General features: G+C 41.8%; 1 protein-coding gene across 2 annotated transcripts in view; it reads left to right on the top strand.

The window, feature by feature from the left end:
• Positions 1-13643, top strand: part of Wdr64 (WD repeat domain 64) — a 104996-nt gene that overhangs the window by 16355 nt on the left and 74998 nt on the right. For both annotated transcript variants that reach the window (XM_051148275.1, XM_051148276.1), the window contains exons 4-8: positions 867-970; positions 5404-5433; positions 7111-7221; positions 8289-8503; positions 11363-11497. In XM_051148275.1, the coding sequence (XP_051004232.1) occupies positions 867-970; positions 5404-5433; positions 7111-7221; positions 8289-8503; positions 11363-11497 (595 nt within the window). The remainder of the gene's footprint in view (positions 1-866; positions 971-5403; positions 5434-7110; positions 7222-8288; positions 8504-11362; positions 11498-13643) is intronic.

Here is a 13643-nt window from a genome sequence, read left to right on the forward strand (position 1 = left end):
ACAGACACCACAACCAGCCTCATTTTTTTTTTTTTTTTTTTTTTTTTTTTTTTTTGGTCTTATGAGTGCCTTGTAATTGGAGTACCTACTCCTTTCACTTCCTTTCTTCTCTAAGTATTTACAATGATAAAAATTACCCTACCAAGGAGCAGACTGTAATGCCAACACTCAGGAGATTGAGGCAGGAAGAATGCCATGAGTTCATGGCCAGCTTGGGCAACACACAAAACTAAAATCCAAACAAATGACAGTTAATTCACCCTGAGAAGTATCGTGTATGCAGCTTTTTCCTTCAGTCAGTGGAAGGGCGCAGGAGCATCAAAGTATCTAGTGTTATTTTCCCAAATGCACAGAATGATTTTGGAAGCCTGAAAACAGCATTAAGGCAGTTTTGTTCTTTTATAATGGAAAGCCTGAGATAGTGTTATGACTCTAGTCTGTGTACACCATGACGGTGACACTTCAAAGCGAAGACCACTAAGAGCTAAGAGAAATCTCAAAATAGAAATGATTCCAAATGATGTTTAGAAAACCCATTCTCTACGGAATATGCCCATAGTGGTGTGTATGTGCCGCGATGGGTGTGCATGGATGATGGGGTGTGTAGGCTCAAGGAGTTGCAGGTTCTTTGGGAATTCATGCATCATACTTAGCTGAAATGTTCTGTATTTGTATTATGTCTCTAAGGATAATTAAAAGCCTAGCAGCCATTGCGGGGTATTTTTTTATGGGTTTATTCTAAGTTTTAAGTAACTCCAAGCTAGAAAAATGCTGGCTGTCTTCTTTTTCCTTTTTCTTATTTTAGACTGACAACAAATGAATATCAGGGCCTCTGGACGTTGACGTTAATCGTGTTCTTTTGACAGGTAGTAGAAGACGAGATGTGATCAAATGCCTTGTGAAGGTCCCACAGTTGGATTTATTGATAACAGCATCTCAGAAAGGATTAATAACAGTCTTTAATAGCCAGGTAACCTGAAAGCTTGGTCCCTCCTGACCTTTTCCATTTTCCCCCTTTTTCTTCCTGTGTACTGTTTTATCTACACATTATCCAAATATTTCAGAAAACACACAAACATTTCAGTGTTGTTTTAAAAGTAAAATAAGTAGTAATAAGGAGATTGCTGAGCTCTGGGGTTATTTCGGAGGTTTGATTGATGCACTTGGTATTGACTCTCAGTGCCATAGGGAGACATGTGGCATCCACCATGTAAAGCATTGATGTGGATGATTACTCAGATAAAACTCTAAACAAATGCCTGACAAGTAATAGAGGATCTTCTGAGGATAGTGGCCCTGGAGTGGATGAAATGCTTCAGGTTGGACACCTGGTGTTCTGTGATGCTGAGTAGGGAACCCCATGGGCCTTGTGTCTTCACCCTGGGATAAAAGGGGCAATATGAACATCAAATTCAATGATGAAACACAAATATAAATTCTTTTTTTCTTTTCTTTCTACCCACCCCCTCTTTGAGGCATGGTTCCCCTATGCATTCCTGGCTGTCCTGGAACTCACTCTGTAGACCAGACTAACCTCAGACACACAGAGATCTCTCTGCCTCTGTCTCCTGAGTGCTGGGATTAAAGGTGTGCTCCACCAACACCTGGCTAATAATAATTTGCTATAGAAATGCAAGGTATTGTTACTATCAATATTTCTAAAGTCACAAAGTTTAGCTTTCTCATTTTTTAAAATGTGACACACTTCAAAAGAATATGTGGTTTTATGTCCTATATAACATCTTCAATGTGGGGGGAAAAAAAAAAAAGAGATACATTCTTGTTAGTAAATACCCAGAGTAAAATTCCAAGTCTATTTTTAACTGAAGACTATGATGGATTTTATTTACACAAGAAAAATGTATTTGAAACAATCACTTCCAAATCAGTTTTAGTCCTTCAGTAACATTCAACTCACAGAGTTTTCGAGAAGATCACCCTCTATGGTAATGAGGTTGTGAGGCAAGGGCAGTCTGGGAACTGGGCTATGGGGAGTGTGGACGGAGCCTGCTGTCCAGTGTGCTACACACATGGGTATGACACTTCACGTCTTCAGGCCCCAGACCTCATCCCTAAGTAGCTGTGCTGGTTAAATGAGTAAACACATCTAGCTGCCTTACTGTGAACAACCCAGAAAACTCTGGCAGTCAATATGGTAAACAAAGGATGAGAAAACTGGCCTCTTTTACACAAAGGCCTTTTCTAGCTCCTTCTTTCTCCCCTTGGAGCATCTGCTCCCTTCTCAGTTTGGACCTTTATTTCTTTAAAAAGCAAAAACAAAAACAAAAACCAAAAACTAAGATAGCATCCATAAAGCACTGTAAGGAGGAAAATAATGATTGGTGTTGTAAAGCAGTCCTTGATTGTGGGACAGTGAGATGGCTTCCTCTGAGATGCTTCACACACAGGCCCCCCCCCAAAAAAAACAACCACCACCACAGAGAAGTTTACAGTTGAACATGGCAAATCACAGACACACGGAAAGTTGCCTCTATTTCTTATAAAATGTTGTGACAGAACCCTAAAACAGAGAGAAAAAAGAGAAGGAGGGAGAAGAAGAGATGGGGGAGGAGAGAGAAGGGAAAAGGAAAGAAAGGAGGAAAGGCAGAAAGAGCTAGTGGTAGGGGGCATAAGGAGGTGGCACGTGTCATTCATTACAAGCATAAGAACCTGAGTTTGAATCCCAAGTACCCACATAAAAATAGCCCACGTGGCCTTATGTGCCTGTAACCACAATGCTGGGTGGGGAGGTTAGCTGCATCCTGGGAGTGTACTGGCCAGCCAAGCATAGCTGAAAGGGGAGCTTCATGTTCAGAGAGAGACCCTGACTTAAGAAAATAAGGTGTACAATGATAGACCAGAGCTTCCACAGGTACACACACATGTACAAGCACTCACACACTCTTGTATGTATCACACACACACAGTGGGCCTGGAGAGAAAAGATTGCTTCAAAACTATGTTAAGCTTTGGTAAACTAGAAACAATATTTTGACTATTACATTCCTTAAGCATTGCTGGGTCACTATGGGAGAAAATTCTATGAATCCTTGGGTAGGTCACAGAGGTCACTTTTTAAAAGCAGCTATTAATAACTCCAGATATTTTTTAATAGATAAACATATGATTTAGGTTTTACCGGAGGAAAAATGAATGACACTAAAGGTTTTCTTGGTGATTAAGACTGGAAATTTCATTAACAACAATTCATGCAAAAGGGAAGCTGTTAAAGACAATAAAAATCCTAAGGATGATGAGAAAAAGAAAGGAACTTTTTTATTTAAATAATTTATTAAAATTACCTCTCAATTGTTATCCCCTCAGTTGTATCTTCCCATTCCCTCCTCCCTCTCTCTTTCACCCTTTTCCCCTCCCCTAGGCCTGTGACAGAAGGGGACCTCCTCCTGCACCATATGATCACAGTCTGTCAGGTCTCATCCTGATAGCCTGCTTCCCCTTCCTGAGTGCTACCAGGCCTCCTCACCAAGGGGAAGTAGTCAGATAGGGGGTACCATAGTTCATGTCAGAGACAGTCCCTGCTCTCCACACAACTGTGGAGAATGTGCTGTCCATTGGCTAGATTTGAAGAGAGAGTCTAGGTTTACTGCATGTGTTGTCCTTAGTTGGTACAGTAATTTGAGCAGACCCACCCTGGGTCCAGATTCGCCAGCATTGACGGTCTTCTTGTAAGGTTCCAAGACCTTCTGGGTCCTTCCATTAAGAAGGGAACTTTTAATAAATTGTTCCCACCAAAATTGACTGTGGGGGAGTATTACCATATTTTCCAGTGTATAAGATGTCTGGGAGTAAATGAGGACTCCAACTTTTCCTGTTAAAATATACTTGGAATATACTCATTTAGAGTTTGGAATATACTCGCTGTATAAAACTATCCTTCCAATGCACACCCTGTGCTGCAGACTCAGGCATGTGTCTATTTGCAGGCAGGGCACAGCCAGCCAGGCACTTTATTAAATCCTGGCAGACAACCAGGGTACATTGCCCCTTTAAGGCGTGCTCCACACTCAACCGGAAGAGTGCAGCCCTCCTAGTCAATTGGGCAGGTTCTGGTGGAGAGCCAATCTATCCTAACATTCTTCTTCTCGAAGTACAGGAAGATGTGTGCAGCTTGCTCCTCCCTCCTTCGTACTCCCTGCACAGTGCATGGAATAGGCAGCAATGTGCACCAGATATTATGAAGCAAGGGGAAGCAAGCTGCAGGCATGGATTTTTCCTGGGTGTTAAAAAGCCATCTTATACACCGAAAATATGGTAGTTTCTTTCCCTGTTACTGTAACAAACTACCAGACAAAAGCAGCTTAAGAAAGGAAAGGTTTATTTATGCTCACAGTTGAAGCTACGATTTATGGTGACCGTCAGTCAAAGCAGCAGATGCTTGAAGCACCTGCTACGTAAGTATCCAGCTGAGAACAATGAACGCTGGCAACTTGCTTTCCAGTTTAATGTATCCGGCATCTCCACCCAGGGACTGGTTCTGCCTAGAGAGTGGTTAAGATGGGTCTTCCCACAGCAGTTAATCTAATCAAGACAATCTCTCACAGACGTTCTTGGAATCAGGCAAACTTAAACTCCATCAGTTTCTCAACTGTGAATTGAAACCCCCTATCATATCAAGTATTTATATTATGATTCATAACAGTAGCAAAATTATAGTTATGAAATAGCAACAAATAATTTTGTGTTGGGGGGGGTCACCACTGCATGAGGAACTATATTAAAGAGTTGCAGCATTAGGAAGGTTAGAACTGCTCTGCTAGATCATTCCTCTCAGTTCTGCGCATCTCCTAGGAGATTCTTCAAGTTGAGGATGCTAACTAACCACCACAGGAAGTAAAAGGAAACCACAGTGCTCTGGCCTGCTGTTAAACACTTTCCTTGCAATACTAGTTTTTTTTTTTTTTTTCCCTGTCCCGAAGTAGGACCCTTGAGTGTAAAGCCTCTTGGCACTCTTCTGATCAAAGACGGTCTGTGGTTTCCATGAAAAACAATCCCTGAGCTCTTCTTGCCCTACTCCCATTCCTTTAGGGAAGCCATTTCCAACCCTTTTACCAAGACCTTCTGAGCACACAGAAGAAATCGCAACCGTGGGTTACCTCAGCTCCTTTCCTTCATCCTGGTAGCAGCCATCATGCCTCCATGGTGTGAGAGTCACCGCTACCTACTAGATCTCCATGGCTGACATATCTATGACACTTAGCCCGGTCTAGGACACTGTTCATAGATGCTTAAGTGGAGGACCCTGGTCAGAATGTCTTAAGGCATCAAGTAATTGAACAGAAGTCTTTCAAATGAAACATTTCCTGTTTTTGTACATTGTCCATATGTCTGTATCACTCTGATTCTTAGTGGAGATTCTAAACTAGATTTTGTCTGTATCCGCAGATGAGAGTTCAGACCAGCACCAACGTTACAGTAAGTGTATCAATTTTTTTTTAAGTAAGTAAAAGTTAGGTCTGGAATGATGGTTCTTCCGTGGTTACTCAGAATCTTCATGAGTGCCTACTTAAATAGGCTCTGCATATAAAAGGTTGGAGCGATAGCTCAAGGGGTAAAATGTTTGCTATGTAAGTATGGGGTCTTGAGTTAGAGTCCCTAGGACCCATGTAAAGCTGGCTGCTGTAGTCTAGGTCTGTTGTCCCCATGTTTATACTGGAGAAAATATGAAGGGGGTGGGAACAGGAGCGATCTAGGAAGCTTGCAGCCAGTGAGGCTGGTACATGCATCATCAAATAAGAGAAGGAAGGGAAGGACTAACACTTGGGGTTGACCTATGACCTCCACATGTGCATCATGATATATATATATTATGGGACTCACACACAAACACACCCTACACAACACACACAAACACACCCTACACAAAGGTTTTTAAAAAAAACATTTTACAAATCATATTTAAAGATTGTAAATTTATATTTATTGACTAGGCTCAAAAAGCCAAGCCTTGAATAATAGCAAAGGCCCAAATGTTACTTCCTGGAGTTCAGTTATCGGTAGAGAATTGCTTGGAAACTAGTTACTTCTTGGAATTTTAACTAAAAGCTTCTGAGTTTTAATTAAACGCTGTTTTACCAAAACTGACACCCAAACTTATGAGAACAACACGGAAATAATTTGGGAACATTTTCAGCATGAAAACGCCATAAACATTCGAGTACCATTTTGTAATTCATTTACTGAACGCCTCTAGGATGTACAGTAGTAGCCTTGCTGCAGGAGGAGAGCTGCAGAGTCTTGCTCTCCAATCCACCCTCCACCCTGAGGAATTATCAGAGATGGGGGAATGCAGAAGTTTGGGGTTGCATACACCCAATGGACGCACTAAATGGCTCAGAGACAACACTCTACCTACTAAGGGAGCCTGAGCCCTTGTCAAACCTCTCAGCCTCCATCTCTGTCACAGAACTAACCCATTAGGATTCTTGTTGGCCTTATGGAAACTCCCAAGTGCACACAGAAGTTTCTGGCACTCCAGCCAATCTGAGCTGCTGATTCTGCTTAGCCTCAGCTGGTGCCGATGCCTGTACAAGCTTCCTGACTCCAATCTTAACCCAGGAAAGAATCTAGGGCCTTGGCTTGTGATCAGAGAGGCCACTGACCCCCAAGAGCATCTCTAGAGCAAAGTGTTAGCAGGCAGCAGGGTTGGAACCCTTGCTGAATCGCAGCCCGGATTCTAGTTGCCCAAGTGAATAAATGGTCTTGCTGACGTTAAGGGTGCAGATGCTGGCTGTGCATCCAGCTGCCTTGCTCTCCCAACAAGCAATTCACATCTATCTGAACCAGTCCCTAGCTAGTGGGGCTGAGAAGCAAGGGGGATTGAAGGGACCCCTTGTTTTCCTTATACCGCTCAAAGTGGACGATGCACTGTAGGCGCTACTGCCAAATGGGACTTGTAATGTCAGTAACCTACTCTCTGCTATCCAGTACCTTGACACAGAAGGAAAACCATTCGATTTTCAATGCCCAGGCCCGTCTGTCTTGTGCTACTGGAGACTACTCCTAGGGCTTGGCGCATGCTAGACAAGTGTTCTCTGCCACTTGAGTGTGATCCGTGGCCCCAAGGCCTCCAACTCTATGCTTTTCTATCAGGATACCTCCTGGATTACTGGCTGTGATTACCTCACCCAGCTAAAGCGAATTGTTGCCACTACAGAGAGGACCATTATCGTCTGGGATTATAAAGCTCAAGGGAACAGCCAGGTACTGTGCCAAGAGAAATGGTGGGGGGGGGGGGGAGGAAATGAGAGTGTGTGTTAATACTTGTAAGAATACGAGCCCAGGCACTGTTTAATGAATATCTGTTATAATGTTAGAGAAATCACTAAGTAACCAGGATGGTGGAGTTTGGTACCCGGAAATGAAAAGGAATGCTGATTTCTTTTAGGACTTTATTCAGGTTTCATTTTGTGTTGATTTTTTGAGAGCAAAGGGGAAATTCTTTTGGTTTCTGTCATTGCTGTTAGATTTTAGTTCTATCTTGTTTTCTGAGATTGTGGAGGGCAGTCTCCCCACACTGCTCAGTCTACCCTTTACTGGTACATGTGGCTCCAGGGATCGTCCTGCCAGCATAGCACTTGTTTGCTTTTCTCTATCCTTCTACAAATCCAAGCACTATCTTTTTGATTATGCTTGTTATTAAATCCAAAGCCTTTCTCCCCAGCGCAGCATCCTCAGGGAAGCGTACTTTATAAACTCTCACAGGGTTGGAGCCAACTCAGAAACCCTTACTTATCCCAGAACCCTAAACCCTACTCCCTGGACTTTGTGTCCTCTTGTTCAGGCTATCCTGTTTGCCTTGATTTTTAACTCAGAGAAAGCTTCTTCCTTATCTCATGATTTCTTCCTCTAATCCTCCTGCCTGCACCACAGGTGGGCTATCTGGGCACAATGGCCCTCTGCTCCGTGGTAGCTTCTAGATGTAGCTTTCAAGTTAGAAAGATGTTGCTGCCCTTTCTGCTGCACACAGTGCACGCTGCTTTCTTTATTCTTCTCCCAATGTGTGTGTGTGCGCGCGTGCACACACATGCATGCGTGCAAGTGCCTGAGGGCATGCATGTGCATGTCTATGTCTCTGTGTGTGTGCATGTACATGCACCTGCACGAGTGAGAGAGAGAGTGTGTGTGTGTGTGTGTGTGTGTGTGTTTGATACTGGGAGTAGAACTAGGGACTTCATGCATGCTGAACAGATCCTCTGCTGTTGAGTTAAGACCCCAGGAACATGCGTAAGTTAGAGTGTAACTAATTCAAAACCTTCTTCTGCTTTCAGGAGCACTATTTTGTCATCAAACCCATGGACCACTGCCTGCTGTGTGTGTGTGTGGTACCACTGCCTGACCAGCTCTGCAGGGATGACATCCTCCTGGGGGATGATGGTGGGTTTGTGAGCAAGTTCACTGTAAACAGCGATGACTTCGGATTAAAGCAGACAAAAACCAAAAAGAAATTACAAACTCAGGTCCTTGACTCTAAAAACTTTAAAAGGTAAGAGTATCACATGAATGCTCCCTTTGCTTTAATAATTATGGGCAATGTTCAGTTATATGTATGTACAGTGAAATGAGACACGAGGCCCACAGCACTTTTGATCCTCAGAGCTAAAGAAGCCATGTCTAATCTAGGCTCAGAGATACATACCTCTAGTTCCAGTCCCTGGGGAGGCGGAGTCAGAAGAATCATGAGTTTGAGGCTAGCCTGGGCTATATAATGAGTTTTCAGGCCAGCATGAGCTAAATAGCAAGACTTTGTTTCAGTAGCTATAAAGACAAAAGAAGATATGATTTTCATCATAAGAAAACCCCAAGATAATAAGGAAGGCATAATTAGTAACCCAAATTCTGTTCAAGTGCCATTGGCAGCTAAAATCTATAGGTATCTGACAGATTTAGTTCAATTAAAAAGCAAAATCATAGCCAGGTACGGTGGCTCATGCATGTAATCCCAGCACTCTGGGAGGCAGAGGCAGCCAGATCTCTGTGACTTCAAGGCCAGCCGTATACAAAGTGACTGCAGGACAGCCAAGGTTACACAGAGAAACCCTATCTCTAAAAAAACAAACAAACAAACAAACAAAAAACAGAAAAAACCAAAAACAAAGTGAAATCATGAAAAAAACATAAAATGTACATTTATGTGTATTTATGCTACTTCCTAGCAATTGAATAGGAAAATTTCTACACATAAAAGCAATAGATATGGTTGAGCAGTGGTGACACACGCCTTCAATCTCACCACTCAGGAGGCAGAGATAGGTGGATCTCTAAATTCAAGGCCAGCCCTGTCTACAGAGCGAGTACTAGGATTGCTAGGATAGACAAGGCTACACAAAGAAACCCTGTCTTAAAAAACAAACAAACAAAAAGCAATAGATACAGATTTCAAGGAAAATAATGTGATCAATTTAACTACCTACCATATTAAGCTTCTTACACTTCAAGAGAATGAATTTAAAATGTAAAATATTCTGCAATGAATATTTGTTACAAATATGAGCAACAAGGAGTTGATACTCTTTCTTACTCCTCAAACTTCAATTAAAAAAAAAAAAAGAATCAATTCTTCTGGGCTAAAAAGGTAGCTCAGTAGTTAGGAGCATGTACTCCTTTCTTGTAGCCTCAGTTGGCACTTGCACTCACATGCAACACACACATGGCCCATACACATTTATTGTTTTAGCACTTATTTATTTGTACTGTGTGTGCACACATGAATCATGTTCATGACCTTTGCTCAGTGTAATTGTTGCTGCATTGAATTAAGATTATCCCTGTCGATAGAACTCTAAGAATAACACACAGGAAACCAGCTCCATGTCCTACCCTTTACATCTGGGCTTTGTAATGTAGTCCCAGGGTGCTGTGCTGCTCTGTACACTATGGGCCCCTTATTACAGTCATGATAGGCCCAGAGAATATAACCTTTGCGCCACTCAGAGGTGGGTCACTTGTCTGAAGAGTCCCCAGTCACTGTCACCTCCTCTTCCCATTAGATAGATACGTCTGAAGTGAGGATGGGGGTGAGGGTGGGAGCAATTTAAGGGTTCTGAATATGCTAGAATGAATGTAAGCCTACTGCTTCCTGAGAGTAATTTGCATACAGCCCATCACCATGCCATCTTTTTAAATCTTTTAAGACTTAAGTGTAGATACAGGCTAAGTGTTGAGCCATTTTCTCCCACCAAGAGATCTTAAAACCTGATAGAATGAAAACTTGTAAGACTAGAAAGACAGTTAAATTTTGGAACCATCCTCAAAGTTTGCCTGAAGTTAACATTCTCAGAATTTGTTCATTATGAGTCTGTAAGGATGTGGCCAGAAAGCACGAGAATACAGAAGATTGTACAATATAGAAAATTAGCTGATACTGGGTTGGAGAGATGGCTCAGTGGTTAAGAGCACTGGCTGCTCTTCCAGAGTTCAATTCCCACAACCACGGGGTGGCTCACAGCCATCTATAATGAGATCGGGTGCCCTCTTCTCGCATGCAGGTGTACATACAGATATGCATAAAATAAAATTTTAAAACAGAAAATTAGTTTAAATCAAGAGTCTAAAAAGTGAGCAAAATCTAGGATAGGAAAACAAAACAATAAACAAACAAACAAACAAACCTCTCCTCTACTGTGCTCCCTTCCATAGTGACTAGAAGCCATGTGACATCCAGAACCTTACGCTAATCATATACGGATGCTCAGAATGTTTTCATTAAAGTAAGGATAAGATTGTCAACATTCCACTCAGACTTTCTAGATTACTTCTTTCTCATTTTTTTTTCTTGTCATTGTGACATAATATCTTAGAAATTAACTTACAGAGGAAGAGGGTTTTGGCCCTGGGCTTTGAGGGGATCCAGCCTGTCATGGTGAGGCCTGAGTGCTGCGAGGAGCCTGAGCTTGCTGCACCGCACTGCTGTCAGGAAGCAGAGGATGACGGATGTTCGTGCTTTTATTCTGAGAGTCCAGGCCACGGAATGGTGTCACCCACGTTCCGGGTGCTCCTCCTCCCTCGGTCAAAGCCCTCTTCACGTCCGTGTCTAGAGTTCTGTTGCCTAAGGGATACACAGTCCAATCATATCGCGAGCCACCTTTACTGCGGAAGCTGTAGCTCAAGATTTACCAGGAGTTTTCTGGAGTCTTTGTTGTTGTTGTTGTTGTTGTTTTCTCTTTAAGTATGCTAGGCTAAGACAGGGTGAACAGCTGGAGGTGGTGTGACACACAGGGCTGCAGTGTGCCTGTAGGCTTAGCACGGTTCACAGTTTCATTCACACTAAATGAAATGCTGAGTAGACAAAAAGGGAGCATTGTAAGTTCCGGTGTCTGACGCCCCTCCCTCTTCTCATTCCCAGTGTTAAAAGGAAGCTGCATAATGATTGGGTTATGAAAATCAGATACATTCCAGCTCTCCATTGCTTCGGATCCTGCTCCTTGGACAGTATTCATTCGTTAGTTTTGGAATCCTTAAAAAGACTTGAGGACAATTTGTAAGTATAATGGTGTGCCTACGCGAGCATTCTGGGACCCCGCACTTTTACTGTGAGGAGGCCATTACGACCTTGTGATGTTCAGAGTGGTTTGCAGAAGCACCAGAAGTTAGCCCTTCCCTTAGCTTGGCAGGGATAATTAGCCCTTCAGGGAAAATTAAAGTCAGGCAAATAAGTCTAAATACGATATGTCCTCTTACACAGCTGTTGTGCTCAATTGTTGTGGATTGGGGAATACAGTGCAAAGCTGGAGCACGTGTCTAGCATTTGTGAGAGCCTGGCTTCCATTCTCAGCACTGCAAAGAAGATTTATTAGTTTATATATTGTAATACTTTAGTAGACTTGTATCTCTACTTTAAGCATATTTTATTGGGAAAAGTTTATAATTCAGAGTCATTTTAGCTAGCCAACAAACTATGCTTATGATCTATATGTAGTCAATCATATTTATCTATCATAAATACATTAGTTGGTATTCTTATACAATTGTGAGTTTCTATAATATCTGACTCGTTTTCAATCTGGTTAAATATGTCACAATAACTGTTATGGCATTTACATTCTTAAAGTTTTTAAGACATTGGCTGCAACGGATTAATCTCAAAACTAAGGGACAAAAGCTGGATAAAAATTCTATATATTGTGTGATTCCACTTATTTGAAATTCCTCAAGGGAGAGATTTATAGAGACAAAATACAGGTCACTGGTTCCCTCAGGCAGATGAAAGCGGCAGGAATCTCAGATGGGCACATGGGCCATTTCTAAGGTGAAGAAACTTGTCTTAGTCAGGGTTTCTACGGCAATGATAAAACACCAAAACCAAGCTGCGGTGGGGTGGGGTGGGGTGGTGGGAAGAGCTTACTGCATCCTACAGCCTATAGTCCATCATCCATGGCAGGAACCTGGCAGCAGAGACTTAGGCAGAGGCCATGGGAGAGTGCTGTTTGATAGCTTGTTTCATATAGCTTTGCTCAGCCTGCTTTCCTATACACCTGCAGGACCACTTGCCACATCAATCAGACTGGGTGTTAAATAGACTCCCCAATAGGTAGCCAGATAGAGGGGAGCTGTTACTAGGTGAATATATCATGTAACTTTCACAGGTATATAATATGATACACCCATGTAACAGTACGTTTTAAAAATAATTTTTGGGTAAGTTTTATGTTGGTTAGTTTCATGTCAACTTGACACAAGTTACCAATCACTTGGGAAGAGAACCTCAACTGAGAAAATGCCCCATCAGAGGGGCCTGTGGGTAAGTTTGTGGGACCCTTCTATCCTCCCTCTCTCCTCCCCTCTCTCTTTTTTTTCTTCTTTTCTTTTCTTTTTCTTTCTTACGCGGTTGAAGAATGCTTTTATTAGGGGAGAGAAAACACCCCCAATCATGGTGTTTTCAATCTGGCTAATTTTCAATCTGGTTAAGTATATCCTAATAATTTATGAACAAGAAAGAATTATATATAATGTCCAAGAAGTCATGCAAGCAATAGAGTAGCATATGAAATATTTAGTGTTGAGAAGAAAAAAGCAAAACCATAAAACAAAAACAAACCAGCTTAGAAGTCACTGTACCTTTTGGCAGGAGAACCAGGAGTTCAAACTGATGTTTAATACCAGTCAGTTAGCCAGTTTGAGATTACTATGGGAAACATGAGGCTTTAATCTAAAAAACAAAACAAAACAAAAGCACAAACATTAGTAGATACAGAAATTTAACTAAGCAAATGAAAACAAAAAGCATTTAAAAAAATCCAATCACATAAGATGCTCAGTGAAAACAAACACATAAAAAGGTAGAAAAGGAGTGCTAGACAGATAGGAGCAAGCTACAAGGGTGATGAGAGGAAAAAATAATAAATGTAGTAGATTCAGATCTAAGATCAACAACCACCTCAAATGTTACTAGTAAAGGCCACAGCTAAGTGATGGAGATTGTCTGATGATAAAAACAAGGACAACAGCAAAACACAAGGACCAAATATGTATTGTTTACAAGAAACACATTCTTTATATATAACTAAAAATATAGAAATAAAATTAACCTACACATAATGGGTGGAAAAGGCAAATCAAAAAAGAAAGAAGAAAAACAAAACACAAACAAAACAACCTCTGAACATGCCAGGGTGGAGTTTCTTTAA

This window comes from Acomys russatus, chromosome 6 (assembly GCF_903995435.1).
Source record: "Acomys russatus chromosome 6, mAcoRus1.1, whole genome shotgun sequence".
Classification (NCBI taxonomy): Eukaryota; Metazoa; Chordata; class Mammalia; order Rodentia; family Muridae; genus Acomys; species Acomys russatus.